General features: G+C 33.7%; 3 protein-coding genes across 3 annotated transcripts; all 3 read left to right on the top strand.

Moving 5' to 3' along the window:
• The first annotated feature begins 3,611 nt into the window (after window positions 1-3,611).
• On the top strand, window positions 3,612-5,277 carry LOC108781708 (phosphatidate cytidylyltransferase, mitochondrial). The gene is made up of 2 exons (XM_018549766.1): window positions 3,612-3,669; window positions 3,759-5,277. Exon 2 carries the CDS (start codon window positions 4,098-4,100, stop codon window positions 5,193-5,195), a length of 1,098 nt encoding a protein of 365 aa, XP_018405268.1. The 5' UTR covers window positions 3,612-3,669; window positions 3,759-4,097; the 3' UTR covers window positions 5,196-5,277.
• Window positions 5,278-7,144: 1,867 nt separating this feature from the next.
• LOC108781707 (uncharacterized protein DDB_G0287625) lies at window positions 7,145-10,465 on the top strand. The gene is made up of 4 exons (XM_018549765.1): window positions 7,145-8,945; window positions 9,219-9,389; window positions 9,810-9,941; window positions 10,086-10,465. Exons 1-4 carry the CDS (start codon window positions 7,257-7,259, stop codon window positions 10,242-10,244), a joined length of 2,151 nt encoding a protein of 716 aa, XP_018405267.1. The 5' UTR covers window positions 7,145-7,256; the 3' UTR covers window positions 10,245-10,465.
• A 3,273-nt stretch (window positions 10,466-13,738) lies between these two features.
• On the top strand, window positions 13,739-17,591 carry LOC108781710 (E3 ubiquitin-protein ligase RNF13). The gene is made up of 8 exons (XM_018549768.1): window positions 13,739-13,785; window positions 14,483-14,818; window positions 15,891-16,080; window positions 16,169-16,380; window positions 16,471-16,645; window positions 16,832-16,987; window positions 17,065-17,274; window positions 17,353-17,591. Exons 2-8 carry the CDS (start codon window positions 14,642-14,644, stop codon window positions 17,568-17,570), a joined length of 1,338 nt encoding a protein of 445 aa, XP_018405270.1. The 5' UTR covers window positions 13,739-13,785; window positions 14,483-14,641; the 3' UTR covers window positions 17,571-17,591.
• The last annotated feature ends 4,355 nt before the right edge of the window (window positions 17,592-21,946 follow it).

Raw genomic sequence — 21,946 nt, 5'->3', positions numbered from 1 at the left:
AAATAATGATTGAACCAATGAAGTTCTATATGTACGCTCAGTCGATGGCCACCGCTCAAAAGTTGTGTAACAAAAGAATTGTTTTATTTTTTTCTACGTGTTCTATGAACGGAGATATTGCGATTCAAGTTCTAAAATACGGTTTCGCGTTTGACAAGTTGACATATTTTACATTTAACAGCATATATTTCACGTTGTCATTTGTATGATGCTGAAGCTAGTGACTATACTTTTCTAGCGGCTATATGCGAGACGCCAGGAGCGAATAGCAGTACGGAACCACCGATTATAAAAGATATTATATTTACGACGTATTTCCATAAAGAATTCATTGAAACTAATAACTCACAATACACGGTGATAAACGAGACAGGATTAAGTTAAAAATATTGTAAATATAATAATAAAAATGCATTATAAAATATATATATATATAAATAATATAAAAAATATTAATTAATATGAAATCTTATTGGACCGTGAAAGTTTAGAGTAATAATTAAAATAAATAAACGGTTTTTATCGAGTTAAATAAATTTAATGTTTTACTTAAATTTTATATAAATGGTTTATAAAATATTTTTGGATTATGTTCTCATTTATATTATAAAATTACTTATTACTTATATTAAGATTACGTTGTTTTACATCGTTGAAGTCGGATGGTTTTAATATTGCAGTTTTGCTTATAAAGGACTTTTGCTAATGATATGTTGAGTACCTAGGCCGGTATTCATAGTCAATTCTTATATTCAAAACCGTCTTAAGTTCAGTCTTGAGGAGTTACGAACCAATCAGAGACCGGTATTAATAGTCAGTTCTTATTTGAAGACTGTCTTAAGTAATGTCTTAAGATGCTAAAATGTAGTCCTCTGATTGGTTCGTAACTCCTCAAGACTGAACTTAAGACAATCTTGAATATAAGAACTGACTATGAATCTGCCGCTTTAGCATCTTAAGACATTACTTAAGGCAGTCTTGAAATAAGTATCGACTATGAATACCGGCCAAAGGGCTGCATTCGCGTCTTAAAATATCACTTAAGACAGTCTTCAAATAAGAACTCATGACTATGAATGCCGGCCCTAAATATCGTTCTGTGCTCTCTCTCTTCTTTTATCAACTAGCTTTTATATAACTAACAAGAGGTCTGTTCGCGTTGCTTGCACTTTTTGCACTTACCATCTTTGCTTTCTCTCTTTTTAACGCCGAATATATATCTATCTCATTTTAAGTGCAAAATTATTTGAGGATTTCTTGCAACGCGAACAGACCTATATTATTTCTTCTAAATTAATAATGCATTATAGACACACACGGCAGCCGCTTACGTTCTCAACTGTGGTTAATTCGTTTAATGATTACGTTTACGCCGGTCTTACGTTTTTCTATGTGTCATGGTCTTAAGCAGTAAGGAAATCAACGTAATGGGCCTTCTACAATAAGCCGTAAGTCACAAATCATAAGTCATAAGCTAGAAATGGTCGTCAATTTTTAGTTTCTTACTTCCGATTTATGATTTATGGCTTATTGTAGAAGGCCCATTAAGCTGGGCCCACAACCTCGCTTTAAGAAGCTCTAAGCCGTAAAGCTGTAAGAAATTGACCAATCACAGAAAACTATTTTTCTCGCATTCAACTATGATTGGTCAACTTCTTACGGCTTTATGGCTTACGGCCTCTACTGTGATTGGTCAATTCGCTTATTCGGGCTGCCGCACACACCTTCCGTAAGAATTAGCCAATCACAGTCGAAAATTCTTTTAGGCCTGGGGCTCTATTCTTGAAAAGAAACGTATACGAAAGTCTAGGGAAATACTATAGTATACGTTACGTATACTATAGTATTTTCCTAATTTTTCGTATACGTTTCTTTTCAAGAATAGACCCCCTGATTGCACCAATGTGATTTCGATTTTAAGTGAAACTTAAACTGTCTCTGTCTCCCTTTCGGCTTTAAAACGAGATAGATAGAGTTTTAAATCTTGCTTAAAATCAAAAAGTGTTGGTGCAACCGGGCCAACTCTTAATTCTGATTGGCTGAAGGCCTCTTTCACCAACGCCGATTAACTTAATCGACGATTAGTTTATTGGAATTGACCAATCGCGTCTGTCGTCAAAACTAAATGATAAATGCGATTGGTCAATTCCAATGGACTAATCGTCGATTAAGTTAATCGGCGTTAGTGAAAGAGGCCTTGATACTTACAGACCTTACGGTACAGCTTATGATTACTGTTATAGAGGGTGTGTTCCGATATAGACTGCCAGTGCTGGCAGTACTGAAAAATCGTTCCATTATTAGTGCGCAGCGTACTGCGACAGTATCTAGTAACATCAATAACCTCATAAATGGTAGCCATGTTGTCACTGATGCGACTACTGCAGGGTATTGATAAAAAAACTTTTTCCCTAGGATGAAAAATGAAAAGTGAAAATTTTTACCATTGTAGTTAATGGAGAAATTTTTCACTTTTCATTTTCCATCCTAGGGAAAAAGTTTCATGATCGATACCCAGCTTTCGAGACAGTCGCAGTGTAGCACTTTAACTTGTTCTAAAATACGATGTTACAGCAGTGCTGACAGTACCACAGTAATTTTGAGACAGCTGCGGCAGTACGCTGTTATGACGTCACGTTTACTGCACTGCCAGTAAAAACGGAACATATCCGGAAGGTGTATGCGACAGCCTTAAGGCCATTCCGTACAAAAATTTTAGTAGTAATCGTAACATCTTAAGCAAATCGGCCAATCACAGTTAAGCGTATTAAAATGTGAGATCGTCATCTTGATTGTGATTGGTCGATTTGCTTAAGTCTTACGATTCTACTAAAATTTGTGTACGTGTGATGGCCTTTAATTGGTCTGTTTTCTGTTCCTGCACTAAACTGAACTTTAACTTTTTCTTTCTCGCTTTCTAAAAATATTAAACATATACCTATCTCACTTTAAGCTCTAAAAGTGTACACTAGTTCAGCCACAGAAAACAGCCTTTATGCCTAATTCATACTGGATGCGATGGGCGATGAACGATGAGCGATATCCAATAGAAGCTTTGCTTTAGCTCACACGACGATGTAAAGCAGAGTTCTTATTGGTTATCGCTCGTCGCGCATCGCTCATCGCGCCTAGTGTGAACTAGGCATTAGGCCTGTTCTTTTTCTCTGCACTGTGCCCACAGTGCAATAGGTTGAAGTGAAACAGATATACGTTTGTTTCACTTCAACTTATTGCACTGTCTGAACTGGTGCAGACAGTGCAGGCAAAAAGAACAAGCCTTTTATGAGTTGTTAACTACGTTTGCTGCGGTGTTGCCGAGTTTTCTGGTCGCCGCATATCGAGTTTAAAGCAGTTTAAAGGGCAAAGGCGAGTGATTCGCTTCGTCACGGAGCTTTAGATCTACAGCTTTGTGTATGATGGCGAGTTCTTTCTATTTGCGTTTGAACAAGTAAGGTCCTCGCGTCATATCCGATCGTGACGGGAAGCCGCGACGCATTATCGTCACGAACACGAGGGTGTAAACCACGATCGTTTCGTAGCACATACGTGACCGTGAGTCTGGTATTTAATTTATGCTAGTGTATGTACTCAATATTCGTTTGATATCGCGAGATCTTATCGGATTGAAATCGACTTGGGTTGGTTCTCTTCTCGACAGAAACCGTTTCGGTTAGTCTCTTTCCGGAAACCAGAATAGTCCCACCCCTTCAGTGAGTAAGTAAACTTAAAAGCAAACTATTTACGAGTTGCGTTTCTAGGTTAGATGGACGAATGTGTTGGGAAAGCGCGCGATTGATCGATTTGGCAATCTCTCAGACACGGTATCGTTGGCACCTGGTACGAGAGACGTTACAACTCGATAATTGTCACCTTTGACGTTCCGTCTTCGAATCTGGATGATCGCCACGGCATGAAACGTCAATTCTCATGGTGCGAACTGTAACGTTGGCTGCGTCGTGATCGTAGAGCATATCCTTTAGCGAGTTCTACGTTAAAATTGAACAGGACGATGTAAGAAACTCCCTGAAATTAAAGATCTTGTTAATGCCCATCCTGGAAAGTATCTGTTGTATTGGAGCTTCGAATAATCTAGAACAATGGATAAAATTGTCAGAATGTCCCAACTGAAGTATTTATTTGAGGAGTTTCCCGGGAATATGAAATTTTGTTTTGCTTACGGATCAGGTGCATTCAAACAAATTAACAATGATGGCAATAATAATATGTTGGATCTTATATTTGTTGTATGCAATGCTAACAAATGGCATGCAGAGAATTTGATGAAAAATCCTAAGCATTATGCTCAACCATTAAGATATCTTGGTCCTAAAATGATCACTAATATTCAAGAAGGATCAGGTGCTAAAATATTTTACAACACATTGGTGAGAACAAATAAAGACCAGCTTATTAAGTATGGCGTGATATCCGAGGTTTCATTGGTGGAAGATTTGTTAGATTGGAACGATATGTACTTGGCAGGGAGATTGCATAAACCAGTTAAAGTATTGATGGAACCCGACGAGAATTCTCAGTTACGTACTGCACTGGTACAGAATTTGCATTCGGCTGTACATGCAGCTCTGTTGTTGCTGCCTGAGCATTTTACGGAAGTTGACTTTTTTAAAAGGATCACCAGCCTATCCTACCACGGCGATTTTCGAATGATTTTCGGTGAAAATAAAGATAAGATCAGCAACATCGTGTTGCCACAATTGCATCATTTCAAGCAGTTATACAAACCGATCTTGAAACATTTTGATAACTATGTAGATATTCCAAAGTCAGATGACATGATTGTCACATGTAATCAGGATACCAGCCCGGCGACTAAAATCCATCATTTGAATCATTTACCTAGAACACCCCAGATTAAATTAGTCAGAATGTGGTCCCATGGGCCAAGATCGAAAGACACAGAAGATTGTTTGCGTGCGATCGCACACGATCCGGAATGTTGTGATTTATTGAATCAATGTTTGAAAGAGATCGTTTGGAGGTCTAGCGTGACGCAAAGTCTCAAGGGAATCGTAACCGCAGGGCTTATAAAATCCGTTAAGTACAGCGGCTCCAAGATAATTAAGATGTTACAGTCCAATTCGTTACCCAAGCCTGATCCAAATAAAATCAATAAAATCGTTGAGACTGTTGTAAAGAAGACAGAGTCTAAGAACACTGAGAAACGCGTCGAGTAGTTATGTCGAGTAATTCTTTTAGACAAAGCTAATTCAGTCTTGATATATATGTATATACACGTACATTTGTAAATTCTTATACGAAGCCTGTATCACAAATAAAATGGATAGTTACACTTAACAATGTATTTTATTTATAGGTATTATTTGATACCTTTAATTTGTGGTATACGCTCGTAAACGGCAAAGACTTTTCTTCTAAAGAATTGTTTCATTGACAGATAGAATGAAACTTTTTGCTTTAAATTAAATTCAATCAAAATTACATATTATCGCTAGAATCTAAGATCTCTTACTAGATAGTCGTATTTTACACACATTATACAGAATATTCCAATTTAATGGCAAATATATCAAAAAATACGTAAAATAAAAAAAGTTTTAGATGAAAGTGAAATGGATTCAAAGGAGACGTATTTTGGTCACGTTTTTTTCTAGATGGAGGCTTCAAAAAGATATGAAGATCATCTCCTTTTTGAAATGGAATTATATAAAATAATTAGCACTTTATAAGTGGCTATAAAATTCAAAACAAAAATTATAAAAGAAGTATTGAACCACAACGCAAGATGTCAAATGCAAAATTATTAAATTTAATTCTCAAAATAATATAGTTTATAAACGTTTCGACCTTAATCAGGCCATCTTCAGTATATACAATAAAAAATTATTGTACAATTTAATATAATTCCGCTTTATTTATGTCGTAGAATTCCTTAAGTTATCTGATTGAATCTATTGGAATTAAATTAGATTGTAATAATTTTTTTATTGTACACTGAAGATGGTCTGATTAAGGCTGAAAATGTTTATAAACTACACTACTCTCAAAAAAATTAAAGGATCACTTGTTTCATTTTGCAAAAAAAAAAAAAAAAAATAGGCAAACCGAGATAGAATAACTTCGTCAAAAATCATTGTATCGAGATTTTTAAAAAAGCATTTTGAAATCTCTATTTTTCAGACCTGTACTTAAAAAAACCGTATTACTGATATTTCATAAAGTTACACAAACATAAATGAAGATGCATCAAATCTCAAAATTTTTTTACGATATTTGTGAAGTTTTACGGTGCTAAGTAAAAATAGTGCACAAATGCGGTTTACAACTTTTAAAAAATTGAATCTTTACTTTTTTAATTTGCTTTTTTTATTGAGCTCTGTACGATTTTTTTCACCGAGTTATTTAACGTTGAAGTAAAAATGACCCTTTTTTCTAATATTAAATGACTTTAATTTTGTTGAGAAACTGCAGGCAAATTCAAAATAAAATAGCTTCGTCAAAAAAATCGTATCGAGATGTTTAAAAAACATTTCAAAGCTTGAAATCTCTACTTTTCAGATCAATACTTCAAAACACGGTCTTGTGTAACTTCACGAAGTATCAGTAAGTTTTTTAAAGTACCGGTCTAAAAAGTAGAAATTTCAAGCTTTAAAATGCATTTTTAAACATCTTGATACAATAATTTTTGACGAAGTTATTCTATCTCGAAATTTGCCTATTTTTGCAGGATGGAACAAGTGATCCTTTAATTTTTTTGAGTAGTGTATATTATTGAGAATTAAATTTAATAATTTTGCATTTGACATTTTGCGTTGTGTTTCAATGTCCATTTTAATTTTTGTTTGGAATTATATATTGTGAGTTATTGTAATACATAATATGATTTTTAATTATTTTATATATAAAAATGTTAAGATAAAAATATCAAGAAATCAATAATTTTAGTACATATTGACATGAAATATTAAACATCTTATAAACTATTAATTTTTTTTGGTAATTGTATCTAAATACTTTTATAAATAGAATAACGAGATGAATCAATTGGTATAAAGAAATCATATAGTTATAAAAACAATATGTAGGTAAAACAAATAATTTTTTAAACGAGCTTTTTTTGTATCTTATATATTTTTTTCAAAACATTTTCCTAGAGCAATTAAAATGGGATACTCTGTATATATTACACATAAATTACATTATAATATATGTACACATTTATCGTTAAAGACTTAACTTATAATGGTTTTGTTGTGATTTCAGCATGTAACTAGACTATGACAGCGATGAATTCCGATTCTGAGAGTCAAGATAGCGATGACGGACGGCGGTTTCGTTTCGAAGCTACGCGCAAGGATTCGGTCGCGACTGTGGATACTACGGACCGAACAAAGACGCCTAACAAACATAAATCATCCCATAGCGAGAGTTATCGGGACAGGAAGGACCGATTCAAACACGAGAGCGGTAGTAAAATCGATGACAAGGATTTCAGACACTTCACAAAGCATTCAAAGCATGAGTTGAGGAACTTGAAACAGGAAGATAGTAAAATTTCGCACAAAGACTATAGAGAAAACAAGTCTGGATTTGTCACGAACGACAGAAGCTCCAGAAATTCCAACGGGGGTGACGCAAGAGAGAGATCGCGTGATTCGAAACGGCAATCGGACAGAGATCGAAGCATCCATCGGATGCAACGTTCGCGGGAACATTCATACGAAAGAAACTATCACGACGAACGAGCGTTGAGTGATAAGCACCGAGGTCGATATTACGAAAGGCACAAACATCGTTCTCGCGACAAGAGTCGAGATAGATCTCATCAGTCCAATAGAGTCAAGTCCTCGAATGACGATTATCGGTCTCGAGAAGATCATGGAAGGTATGATTCTTCCAAAAAGATATCAAAAGAGAACAAATCACAAAATTCAAGGGACTATTCGTCGCCTAAGAACACCGAGCGAGAACGTAGTCACAGTGAGACTCGCTCGAGCGAGAATACTAGGAAGGATTCGTCGATAGAGGCTCAAGACTGCAAGGATTTGGATCTGTCGCAATTTGACGTTCTATCGGAGACCGATGAGAACATGTCCGACAGTCGGGATTCCGAGAGCCGAACGTCGTCTCCGCACTCACACAAGCTGAAAAAACACGATTCCGAAATCCAGTCGGAAAGTTATGCAAAGCGAAAGAACAACGATGAAACCGGCACGAGAAAACGGCAGGAGGAATTAAAGGTAAAAAGAAGGAGTTATGATCCGGCATCTAGTTCCAGTAATAATAATCCTAGTGCCGTTTCAGATTCCTTACTCAACTCCGCATCGACACTCTTGGTAACGAGAGAGGCTCGTATGGACTCTGAGAGAGAAAAGTCTGAATATTGTGAAGAGGAAAGAATGCTTATTTGCGACAGTAATGTCGAACGTTCGAACTTGAAAGAGAGATATTCGTGCTCTAATGCTTCTTCGGAGATACAATTATTCGAAAAGAATATGGATCAAGCCGGATCCACGTATGGTCCGCTTTTACCTCCAGGATTAGCATCTAATGCGCCCGACAGTAATGAACTTAATTCCGAGATGAATATTCTCAATGAAAATAAAATCAACGACGAGGTCGATGGAAAAAATACGAATTTCATTGGACCTCGTTTGCTACCTCAGTTAAACGATTGTCAAAGCATAGAGCGAGAAGATACAACGGATGCTGTTTTCGGGCCTGCACTGCCACCACATTTATTACAGCGACAACAAGAGAAGGATTCGCCGGATAGAATTATCGGCCCTGTGCTACCTGACGTTCTGAAATCGCGTGAAGAAGATTTGGTCGCATCTCCGAAATCCGATGATGATTCTGCGATAGGTCCTCTACCTGTGGATCATCCAGCTCTGAGAACTAGTCGCGTACATGAGCAATTAGATTTAAGAGCACAAAGAATTAGAAATGAAAAATATTCGGAAGAGGTGAAGAAAATTTTTTTCTTTTTTGGATGTCCGTATTTTAATTTTATTGTCTAGTTATTCTGGGAAAAATTTGAATTCTTATTCTTGTCCTCATTATTGGTATTCTTATAAAATTTCTTATATATAGAATAGGAAAATAAATCCACAAATAGATCATATAAAATATTTAGTATAAGACAACTGTCTAACAACTGTCTTGCTATGAATAAATTGCTATTGTGGATTATTAGTTTTGTGATTTCGTCAATGAGAAAAAAGGTATTTGTATTTTAGATGGATATCGGAAATAAACGTGAGGAATGGATGACCGAGTTACCACCCGCTCAAGCTGCTAATCTTGGATTAGGCCCGCGCAAATTCAGGTTTCGCGATGGTCCAGATATGTCGGACAGATCGTGTTGGACTGATACACCAGCACAAAAAGCTCAGAAGCAAATGGACTTGGTAAATATAAGAATATGCTACTACTATACATTTCTGTTTTAAACTACAAACGTGATGCATTCCTGTTACCATTAAGATTTTAGAACGTACAGTAATTTTATATATGTACAATAGATTCTGTTTATTTGAACACATGTTGGAAGATAAGAAAATTCCGATAATTAAATGATTCGGATAATAGAGACTCACTAGCTCTTTTTCTATCTTTTATCAGGAGATACTTATTAATTAATTATAATAGAACCAACGTTCAGAAAACTAAAGTCGACCATGTTGAGCTTCTATTATCCAAATTACAGTGTTCAGATAATAAGAGCTACAATTTGTATAAATGAAACGGAGTACGAACTCGTATAAATGAAGTGCAGATAAACGAAGTTTTGTACTATACTAATGTTATGCTCGTGGCATACTTTTTAGGAAGCAAAAAATTTCAGAGAATCGGAGAAAAAGCATGTAAATGAATATCACAAAAAGGAAGTAGATAAAAGCAGAAAACATGAGAAATCGTTACTAGAAATGCACCAAAGCAAAATTGCCAAGAAAAAGAAGGTAACTTAATTTATCTTTTTAAGTATATATTATATACATATTAAGTATATTAAGTATATATAATGATCTACAAGTTATCAAATTAATTATTTCCATTTGCGTATTTGCATCGGAGTATCCTATATATATATTTTTATTTTTCAGAAGGAGGAAAAAGAAGCAAGACGGACTGGAATATCAACGAGAAGGCCATTTGATAGAGATATTGATTTACAAGTCAATCGATTTGATCAAGCACAAAAAAAGTCTATTCTGTTGAAAGCGCAATTACTCGACGATAGATTCTCACGTGGGCAAATTTAACGGGTTTGAATTGTCATGGGGATAAAATTATGATAACTGTAAATAATTGCAAATTGTAAAGGGAGTTATAGTCTGTATTAAATACATTGATTATATATTTGCGAGTTGACCGATTTGATCAGATAGAAAGACTATCGTATGTATGATGAAAGTTGGTCGCGGCAATAAATTTAATAATCTTCGCATAGTCAAAATGGATTTGAATTCTTATGGAATTCTTATGGGGATAAAATTACAATAATTGTAAATAATTGTTAATGTAAATTTAAACTTTACATTAAATACATTAGGAAATTGGCAGATATCGAATGATCTTTAACGGTGCCTTGAATTAACAGGATTTTAGCCATCTTGACTGACAATTTTACATAAATGTTTTAGCAGAATATGCATGTTAGCTTCATTATATTCGTGTTTTTCTAATCGTGATTTTTTATAACACGTTTAAAAAAAAAACATTTTGCTGTCAGTCTTGGAGTCAACTAACTTTCGTCAAATTTTACTTCGATTTTAATCTTTCAGTTCTTCAGGTTTTTTTTTCCGAAACGAATGTGTCGTTGTAAATTGTATCATAGATTGTAAGTACTGTTTTTTTTTTGTTTTGTGGCTACAAATCGAATGTGTTTTAGATAAAACTTTTCCAGTCGTGTGTCCTGCACATGTATTTCATAATGTACAACTTGCAACGAACTTGCATAAATTACAATCGAAGAAAAATTTATAAATATTATAACTCGTAATGTATATAATATTGTTCTGCATGCGATGCATTGTAAAAAAAAACGACGATAATGAATATATTATAATAGTAACGGTACATTTTTGCTCATGTATAAAGTAGATCTCCTGCGCCCAGTACACGTGTATACTTGACGCGAGACACTACCGTGTTTCTTGATACGCTGCTCGTTGTTTGTTCGTCGTTATTTTTCATAAGTGAAACAGTACAAAATATATAGTGTGATATTTGGCACTATCGATACGTATCTTAGGAGGTACATATCAGCGTGGTTGCAGTAAGTGCAAGTAAAACTACATTGTAACACTTGTACTTTCAAGATTATAAGATACCATCACACTGATTTCACGTATATATTCCCAAAGGCGGTTTAATACTTTGGTGGGCCTGAAGCAAATATTCCTGAGTTTTATTTTTAACTATATGACATATTGACATTTAAAACAACAATTGAAACAATTGTGATATCTCGAGGATCTGAAGGATCTCAAACTTCATTAGCTTACTGATCTTTGTGGATATGCCAATGCACTTTTTCTGTCATAACACAAGATACGAATTGTACAATTATCAGATAATTGTTTATTATTTTATGCTGAGAATATTATGTAAATCTTTGAATTTGTACACACAAAAATAAAATATGTTTTGATTAAAGTTATCTTACTGTTTTCTTTTCCCTATGTCGTTTTATTTGCCGATATTCATCAGTATTATATAACTTTCATTCGATTAAACACAATGCAGTAGCGATTATTTTAATGAAACAGAAGAAATAAATGTGTATGTTTTCTATTGAAAATAGAAGTATTTTATATGTATTTTTTAAATCGTACTGTCAGGAATTGTTTTCTTAAATAAGAGTTTGCTAATCAAATTGATTAAGAGGTAATATCTAGGTGAACGCTTGAAAACATAGGGTAACTTTGTGAATTTTTTGTAGTCAAATAATAAAATGAGTGGAAATTCTGATTGAAGGCCTTTAATGTACATATATCCAAGTACACAAAACAATTTTTGTTTAATTTTTTTGTGTCAAGATGGCGGCGTTGGAGTTCTGCAAATGAGACTGCGTTTTTCTCATAGGCTTCCGGGGCTTGTAGCAGAAGTGCCGTACACTTTCACTAAGGACAAAAGGCACAATTTTTTCATAATCTATATTAAATTTGCTAGAGAACGTATATGTTAAAATATTGATTTTTGTAGAAATGGTTAGAATATATGTGAATACAAAAAGTTTCATTTTCATCTAAAAAATTCAGTAAAAAGGTATTTACGACAAAAAAAGCTTTTAACCGATCGTAAAAATAATGTGTACTTTTCTAGAAAATTTAGATTAACAACTGCTGTAAAAATTTCAAGGGGATCAGATAAAGTTTGTTAAAGTTATGCTGCAAGCCGATTAAAAAAACGCAGTTTTATTTGCAGAGCTCCAACGCTGCATCTCGATACAAAAAAATTAAAAATTGTTTTGTGCACTTGGATACATGTACATTAAATGATCTTCAATCAGAATTTCCACATTTTATTTCCACATTTAACAAAAAAAATTCACAAAGTTACCTTATATTTTCAAACGTTCACTTAGATATTACACCCCTTAAATAGTAAACAGTAAGTAATTTATTTCTTTATCTAATTTAATCTTCTGTTTCACTAATGACCAATTTCTTTATTTCCAAATAAATTGTGGATAACTTTATTATATCTACGAGTATCTCCTAGATAAAATATATTATCTGCAGAAATTGGGTATAAAACGTGTAATTTTGTGACTCCACACACAAGAACAAATCAAATATAAATAAATTGTAAATAACTTGAATGTACTTATAATTTAAATTAAAATGACTCAATATCATAAAAATTATGTATAATATATATAAGATACAGATTATTTAATCGCAGATAACAAAATTAATAATAACAAGATATTATTACATAATAAAATATAATCGTTAGAGATCCTTTAATAATAATAATAAATAATAATAATATATTTTCTATGATATCTATTACATATAATAATTATATAATTATTAGAATAACTAATTATAATATTATTATATATACAAAAAATATTAAATATTATATTTATATATATATATTTCTCTTTTTCGAGAGGATGACAAAATTAAAAGTCTAGAAGATTGGCTATAATAAAGAACAAACTTGAAGTAGTGTTGCGTGCCGAGGCCGCCTCTCGCTGCCTCTCGCCCACGCACACACACGATTGGCCGTGAGTCACACACTAGTACACGATTAGTGTAAAGTGTTAAGTCTGCCGAGTCTGCGATGACTGACAGTTTATAGTTCGTTTCATTATAGTAAATTATAGTTGATTATAGTTAGTCGATTCCTTTCGATTCTTTTACACGGCGAGCGACACTAATCCGATCGATCGACGTCGCGTCGATCGTCCATCCCACCGTTGTGTATACTCGCGTCACCGTCCCTTCCATCGTCCGATGTTCACGGGATGACTGATCGAAGAATGAGACGCAGCTAACCTCGAAAAGCGACGTTCACGCTCGTAACGTGCCCGTCCCTTCCGTCACCCGGTCAGGCGGTCACGCGAGCCGTCGGGTGTCAGGGATAGTCCAGGAAGACTCCAGCAGCGTTCCCTGGACGGATAAGAATATTCGAGGAGGAAAAGGAAGGCGGAGAAGAAAACAGAGGATCCCCTTTCCCCTCTTCCCCGAGGAACTATCCGTCAACGGTCGGTCGAGGAACGTTCACGTCGTGACGACGTCGAGTGACTAATGGTCGCGTGCGGATGAGAGACTCGCGATTGACCTCTGGGTATGTATCATCCGTGTCCCTCCTGCGCCGAAATCACGCCGCTCCTTGCGACATCATCGGTTATCTATGATCAGCTCCGAACGAGCCCGATGACCCGTTTCTACACGCGCGACGCACGCCAACGCACGCGTTTCATTCGCATGCGATTCGTACCAATTCGTACATTTCGACGTGTTATCGGCTTGTCTTCCAGCAAGAGTCGTCAACACGAAACTCGAGTTTGTTTCACGGAGGGAACGACTGTTCCCACGTTGAAGACAGGTGTTTCCTCCTGTGCTTCCCATCAACGAGGTCGAATATCTTCCTTCCTCTTCCCCTCCATCGCATGGACCACAGAGGCAGCTGCGCGGAGATCCACTTACAAGTCGTGGATAACAAGTTGACTTTGCCTCGAAGATTTCGGAACGATTTCTCAGCTGATTATTATGCGCCTAGCGTGATTTGTGGGATCATTTAGTATTAGCTGCATACATGTTTGTTTATTTTGTTTAGATAGGGCGTGTATTGTGAATCATTTTGTTTAAGAGTATGAGTATTATATTTGTCTATCATAGAATTATGATAGACAGATTAATATTATCTAGAATAATATCTAAAAGCTAGAGATCTACTTTATGAAATATATTAAAAATATATTTGAGCAACAGAATGTGATTTTGGAATTAATAGTAAGAAGGAATATATTTATCTTTTCCAGAGCAGTCTGGTTACGCTTCTTATGATGTACTTTCTATCTGTGATGAATGTCAATCTTCATGATATTAGCAAGATAAATCTAGCAACTGTAGAATGAACTACTTGAACAAGATCTTGGGGAGATACTGAACTTGATGAAAAGGTTTAGACCAATTTCAAAATGCGCCAGTGCTGTCTGAATCACCAAATCCTGTCATGGCTTATCTTCCTGATTTTCTACGTTGTGTACAGCAACGCGGATATTTTAGTGTTTACTTCATATGGAAGGCAGATCGAAGAGGAGTTTCGTGATATGCCTGCCAAATTTGGGGGCATAATACCTCCAGAAGGCATCAAGGTATGTGTTGTTGAATTTATTTTATAATAAATTATGGATATAAATGTAATTTGTTATAACAGGGTATCTAATTCCTTGTATGTCTTTGAATCCTGAAATTATCTTGGAATTTAATGTATCCTAGAAAACTCCTAGAATTTTTATCATTCTTTTTTTATCTGCCATTTACGATGGGATGATTGCGAATGGAAAAGATGCAAGCAGTTTTGAAGTACAAAATTTGTTTAATGAAGAGCGCCAATAAATTAATAATTTTAATAAGGTGATGTCTGAATACATTAATAAAAAGAAAAGTTGCTCTCCCTTAAAGATTTAATAAGGCAAATACTAATAGAAAAATTGGATTTAATATTTACAACTATAAAATAGAATGTAACAGAAAAATTATCATTATTGAATGTTTGTTTGATATTATTTATAAACCAATAAATAATATTGCTTCAAATTTAATTGCGTTTTAATTTATTTGTTATATAGAATCTTAACTTGAATTCAAAAAATATAATATTGTGCGAATCAATAGAAATTAAGTAATGAAAATTAATCGATCTAAAAAAATAAGAATTTTTATCTAAAATGTCCTGGAATTATCCTCGAATTGATCAACCATACATCACTGGACACCCTGTGTAATAAATTATATATATATATATATATATTGTGTTTTTTTACTACAAAAACGACATAGATAAAATATGAAGTTTTCTAGAAAGAGTGAGTTTGAATGTTTGGTGTAGCTAAACTAGTATATACTTTTTGTACTCGTAATAAAATAGGTATATATTTGATATTTGACAAAAGCAGAAAAGAAAGTTCTATCGCAGCAATAAAAAACAAAGCTGATATTCTGAATCATTAAAATTTTAATTTTGAAATAATATATATATATAATTGATGTAATAAGAAGAACAAAATATATCTTTAAAGTATATATTTTTCTTTACTTTTCTGTTTTTTTTTTTGCAAGTAACCAAAAAGTCATAGTTTTTTAGTTATGTGGTTATTGTAGTAAATGAACAATATATATTTTTCTATATGTCTCTATAATTTTTGTGTTGTATAATTTTACTAGGGTTTAGTGGTTCATGCTGATCCTCCTACTGCGTGCCACAAGATACGGGCTCCGCCATACAATAATACCACTAGTAATTGGATAGCGTTAATACGACGTTATAACTGTAGCTTTGAAATTAAAGTTCGAATGGCACAGGAAGCTGGATATGATGCTGCTATTATTCATAATGTAAACAGCAATGAACTAGGTAAGCTAACCACATATTAATGATAGTAACACTAAAACATTGTCTATTTCAATGAATACATGGCAAAGAAATGATTATCTTATTTTAGAACCGATGTCAGCAAAGGATTCCGTAGGAATTTTGATACCATCTGTGTTTGTTAGTGAAATTACGGGAATTGTTATTAAAGACAATTATTTATACAATACCCCATATTTTATAGTAATTAATGATGATCTGCCATTCAATATTAACACCCATTTGCTCTTGCCTTTCGCTATTGTTGTTGGAATATGTTTTCTAATTATAGTTATTTTTATGGTAAGTCCTAAACGTGATAATAAAATACCGCACAATACTTTACCGTACAATATATTTTACCGATTTTAATATACCGTATGCATATTATAGATTGTCAGATGCATAAAAGACAGAAGACGACAACGGAGGCACAGGCTACCTAATTCTAGTTTAAAAAAGATTCCTATACACAAGTATACAAAGGGTGATCCATATGAGACGTGTGCCATTTGTTTGGACGATTATGTAGAAGGAGAGAAATTACGAGTTTTACCATGTGCACATGGTACGTTTTTTCTAACAAATTATTTAACATCTCTATTACAATTATTAAAGTACTACTATGTATTTGTTCATTAATTTCAGCTTATCATTCAAAATGCATTAACCCTTGGTTGACAAAAAATCGAAGGGTTTGTCCTGTGTTTGCAAATTGTTAAACTACTACTATGTATTTGTTCATTAATTTCAGCTTATCATTCAAAATGCATTGACCCTTGGTTGACAAAAAATCGAAGGGTTTGTCCTGTTTGCAAAAGGAAGGTTTTTGCAGCTGATGAGCAAGTTGTGACCGATGAAAGTGATTCGGACGATGATACAGCACCTCTTATTCGCGACGGCCACCAAGGTACACACAAGATTATTTTTTATGATCAATAAATAATGCGGATTTGTTGCAAAACTCAAAGAGAAATGTTCTTTTAGGTACACAAGGAGGAACGTTTACGCGGCAAAGAGAAAATCCTTTTAACAGAGCTAGGAGATCACAAGCTAGACACGACAGTAATAATTCTAGTGATAATAGCTCCGATTCTGAACAGTCTTACGTTACTACCGAGGATGGCGTTAGTACTAGTGCCGGTGAACCATCCAATGTCACTGTTTTTTTGGTATCTGATACACATAGTATAAACGGTAAAGACTATTATACTCACTATCTTGTACATAACATTGTTAAGAAAAATGTTCACAAGATATTTGTTTAATCTATAGGCGAATCACAAGAGTTGGAACATTCGACAAGTAGTACTAATCATATGGTGAGTTTATACGCGGACGCTCAATCATTTTCAACACCTATTCAAATCGCACCGACACGACGCGGGATCATGGCAAATTCCGTGATATCGAATTCCGACTATTATGTAGAGACTTCAGATAATGCGTCGGTGACGGCCAGTAATTCTAACAAAAACGATGTTATTACATAATGGTCTGACACAGCTGTGACTATCATTAAGTATACGTTACAAGTTGTTTGTATCTTGCGAAAATTTTCTTTTTTTCGCGAAAGATACGTTAGTACTATGGTGCGCATAGCATAAAGCGACGTATGGTAAAAATGAAAATATATAAATAATCTAAAATTAGGTAGTATTTTTAATACATATAAAAATTATATTTTTCTTTTTGAATAATGATATTTCGACTTTGCTTTATGCAAATATTCTTTCGCACTAATTTGTCTAATATGTATTTGGTGAATTACGTAATAACATTATCATTTTCTTTTTGCGATGAGTATCACATATAGTGATGTATTGTACAAAGAGATTAATAATTTTTAGTATTTTATATGTGATTACAAACATCTTTTGAGAGATATTTTTAATTTGATTAACCTATATGAAACAAAAATTCATGTATAATGAAATGTATATACTAATGTATAATTACCCGATCTGTTTTTTTTTATTTTCAAGAACTATGCGTTATTCCTTGATTTCTAATTCTTAATTAAAATTGTTTTTAATTAAATACCTATATATTTAGGTAAGACTACAAATTTTCTAATTCTATTTAACAAAACATTATTTTGTGTATTACATAGTTTAGAAATTTTATGTGGTCTAATTTGATTTTCACATTTGATTGAATTGAATAAAAAAAATTGCAATTATTATTATTCAATTATCAAAATTTAAATATAATGTAACATATACATACATATTTAGATAAGTTTACTAAGTTTAATGATTTAAATAGTAAGTGCAGGTGATATTGTAAAATGGCCAACATTGTTGCCGATATCGGGTTTGTACATATATTATAAATATTATCTACTAATATTATACAGTCAAGAGACCAAAAATACGCAGACTCCTTTCAATGCAGGACATAGGATACTGTGAACCATCAAGTTTAGACATTAAGTTAATGAAATGGAATCTTTAACCGCGTTAAGTTTTACGAAACATTTATTGTTATCCAAAATATGTATGAATAACTGTACTGTTTTATATAAAAGATAGACTAGTACTTATATATATACGAAGTGGATTGAATATAATATGATCTGTCAAGAATTACATGTAAATTTCGCTACTATCAAATAATGTATTTATTTAATTTCTTATCAATATAAACAATTAATATTATGTGGTTATATATAATAAGGAACAGTTATATTCAATTTAAGTCAAATACAGAAAGACATCAGCATAATGCTAACATATATTAGGTTCTATGATTTTATTACAAGGTTGTAATTGATAGTACATTCGAATAGAGTATCGGTGAAATTCATCGCATTATCGAATTAGAATCAATAATCTGTTGCTCATTATATTGTAATATTATTACACACGCAATTTAATTTCGGGATTAATAGAAATGATGTTGTTTAAACGTACAGCTTGATTATAAATTAAAAAAATCTGAAAATGTAGCAAAATGTAAAAACAATTATAAATAACAATAGGAAAATATTATGTACAAAAAGTACGTCAAAGGTATTTCCAATTTTTTTAAATAACACAAATTAGAATTAAAAACGTATTTACTATTATTGTTTAATACATATATTATATAGATGTAATATAATAAAAATGTATTTATATATTTTTTTGTACTACTTATGTAACTTGTCTTAGTTTTAAGATAAAAAAGGAATATTTATATTTATTGCAACTATATTTACTGATAATCAATAAGATGCGACATATCAAGACATAGAATGTACGGAGCTAAAGTTCGAGAGGAATTTATAAATCGAGAGCTATAAACTAAAAGATAGATGAAGTGTTGAATTGATGTATCACAGTACATACAAAAAGGACAAATCAAATTAGAGAAAATTTATCGAGTCTTTGAAATCAAAATTATTTAAATAAAACTCCAAAGAAAAATTACAGATAAATATAAAAAATTAAATTTCAAAAATATATCTGATGAGAGACGCTACCGCGTCCTCCTGATTTAACAGCATCTATAAACCAAATATTCCATAAAATACGGTTTCCCTAAAAATCAAACTATGAGAATTGAAAATGAGGATTTTCGAAAATGAAATTCAGAGATTCTTCAAACAAAGAAACTACCGAAAAAGAAGCTGCAACAGCCGAATTTCAGGATTATTTTCTATCTAAAATCAAACTTATCATCACGAAGATCGGAGGAGCTTGCAAATGGCAAATCAGTCGAGTTTTCAAGATGATACACTGACCTCGGAGGAACGGAGAGCGGATAGTACCGCCGGCTGTATGTCAAGAAAGGTGGTCTAACAGTGGGCTAACACTTTGCAGCCGCGGGGTGACGAGTGGTTGCACGTGACAACACAATACCGCTCGAAGTTCGCGTCTTCGCTTTGTATCTTATCTCGAGACGTACATATGCGACGGTAAGAGGCAACCGTGCTGTTTTACCAATTCTGTTGTCTTAGTCCACTCCCGTCATTCTCCCTGGCCGGCGGAAAGAGACCATCCTCTACGTTTATTATCGCAACAACCCCGATGTCAATCCTTCAACTATTCCGTATTCTTAACACTTACGCTCTTACAGAAATCCAATTAATATTGAAAATTATTTTAAGTTAAAACACTGAGGCTGAGTTGTTACATCTTTCGATAAACTTCAGCTCACTGTCTTATTCTCTTCCTCTCTTATGCTCTTATTCTTCTATCTTTTTGTTTAATAAGTAAATTACTATATACACATAATTTATCTGAAGATGGAACAACCGATCCCAAACAATATTAATACTCAAAATAAATAGTTAATCACTATCTTCCAGTATTAAATTTTTGTAAGAGAGAGAGTATTGTCCCTTAGACACAAGTCCTCATCCCTTTCTTTTTCTCCCTACAATGTATACTTTAGACAACACAAGGTCTAAAATTGAGGCATAAGATGTTTTTAAGATGTCTTATTTTTGTCTGGTTTTTAGACACGAGTGTGGCCTGTGACGTAACCATATCGTAATCGCTAGAGTACGATATATTATGCGATCAAAATCATGATTTATCGATTTATCGGGGAACATGCATGAGGTCATAGATTTCTGTACGCCAGGATCATGATATGTTGAAAGAAACGTATACTTCGAGTGTCTAGAATTGGTTTTCCAGGATAACATGAATTACATAAACGATGTAAAGAATTCCAACCGTGAGTGAGCGACGTGCCGAAACGCGAGGAAACGCGGCGCTAGAGGGTAGCTTGGGGATAATACTTTGCGGATGGACCAAGCAACGATGGCAAGCCGTCTGTGTGACTAACCCGTTGCTACAGCTGGTCGCATATTATCGATTCGCGAAAATTTCTCTTCACTCACGGCCATGCGCAACCCCCATTTCCACCTTGAGACTAAGGGAGAGTACGGATCGCGTACGCAACGTGATCATCGATGGGGTGCGCCGCGTGTATACGTATATAGGTATTACGGATTCACGCGTGCATATACATGAGAAAATAAGCGTCCGCGCGCGACATCAGCGGATTTTTTTTATATCGCTTATAGTAACACATTGTTTTAAATAGATACGAAATTGTCTTCGTCTTCAGTTTCCTTGAACTTTTATCTCAAGGTAGAAAATGCGTTTATTTCGTCAGTATAGAGTCCCCGAGGATGGCAACACCTTTTCTCCAAATGTTCGAATAAAGTTTTAAGTGCGTTAACGCCAGAACACACTCGGAAACGAACAAAGTTATTCACCCATAATTTCAACTGGGATTTAAGGGTTTCTTCGCGTTCTTGTTATGAATAATTTATAATTTAGATTAGTTATCGCGTAAATGTGTTTTGTACTTCTCAAAAATGTATAATAAACATGAAAATAATAATATTGTAATTTTTAAAAGTGTAATATTGGAGGAAATATGTTAACTTGATTATTTAATTATTCATGACGATGTTGTTCATTAGTAAATATTATTCAATGCTGAAGTACATATTCAATGCTGATTTGAAATTTGTAGACGGTTTAGCACAGAAAAGATTTTCTTCGATGCATATTTGCTATCGATTTAGCATTTATTTTTATCCGGCAAAGCCGCTCTCTGCTGAGAATTCCAAGAATGAAAAAGTTGCCGTAAAGCCTTAGTTCATTTACCGTTTAATGGCGTTTTTATTATACGTTTTTGTGCTACTGTAATTAAAACTTTAATCTAATAGTTAACAGAGCAGTTAACACTCTTTGAGATTACTCTTTCTTGATCATAAAACATGATTTCATTAAAATCACATTCATTAATTATATTATAATACAGATCCAACGCAAGCCAATTATTGTAACATTTTGTCATGAATTTAAATAAACCGCTGAATATTTTCTCTAGTAAAAAATTACATAAACTCATTTACATACAT

The sequence above is a fragment of the Cyphomyrmex costatus genome, unplaced genomic scaffold, assembly GCF_001594065.2.
Source record: "Cyphomyrmex costatus isolate MS0001 unplaced genomic scaffold, Ccosl1.0 scaffold882, whole genome shotgun sequence".
NCBI classification, from domain to species: Eukaryota; Metazoa; Arthropoda; class Insecta; order Hymenoptera; family Formicidae; genus Cyphomyrmex; species Cyphomyrmex costatus.
This window is presented reverse-complemented; position numbering and strand designations above follow the sequence as displayed.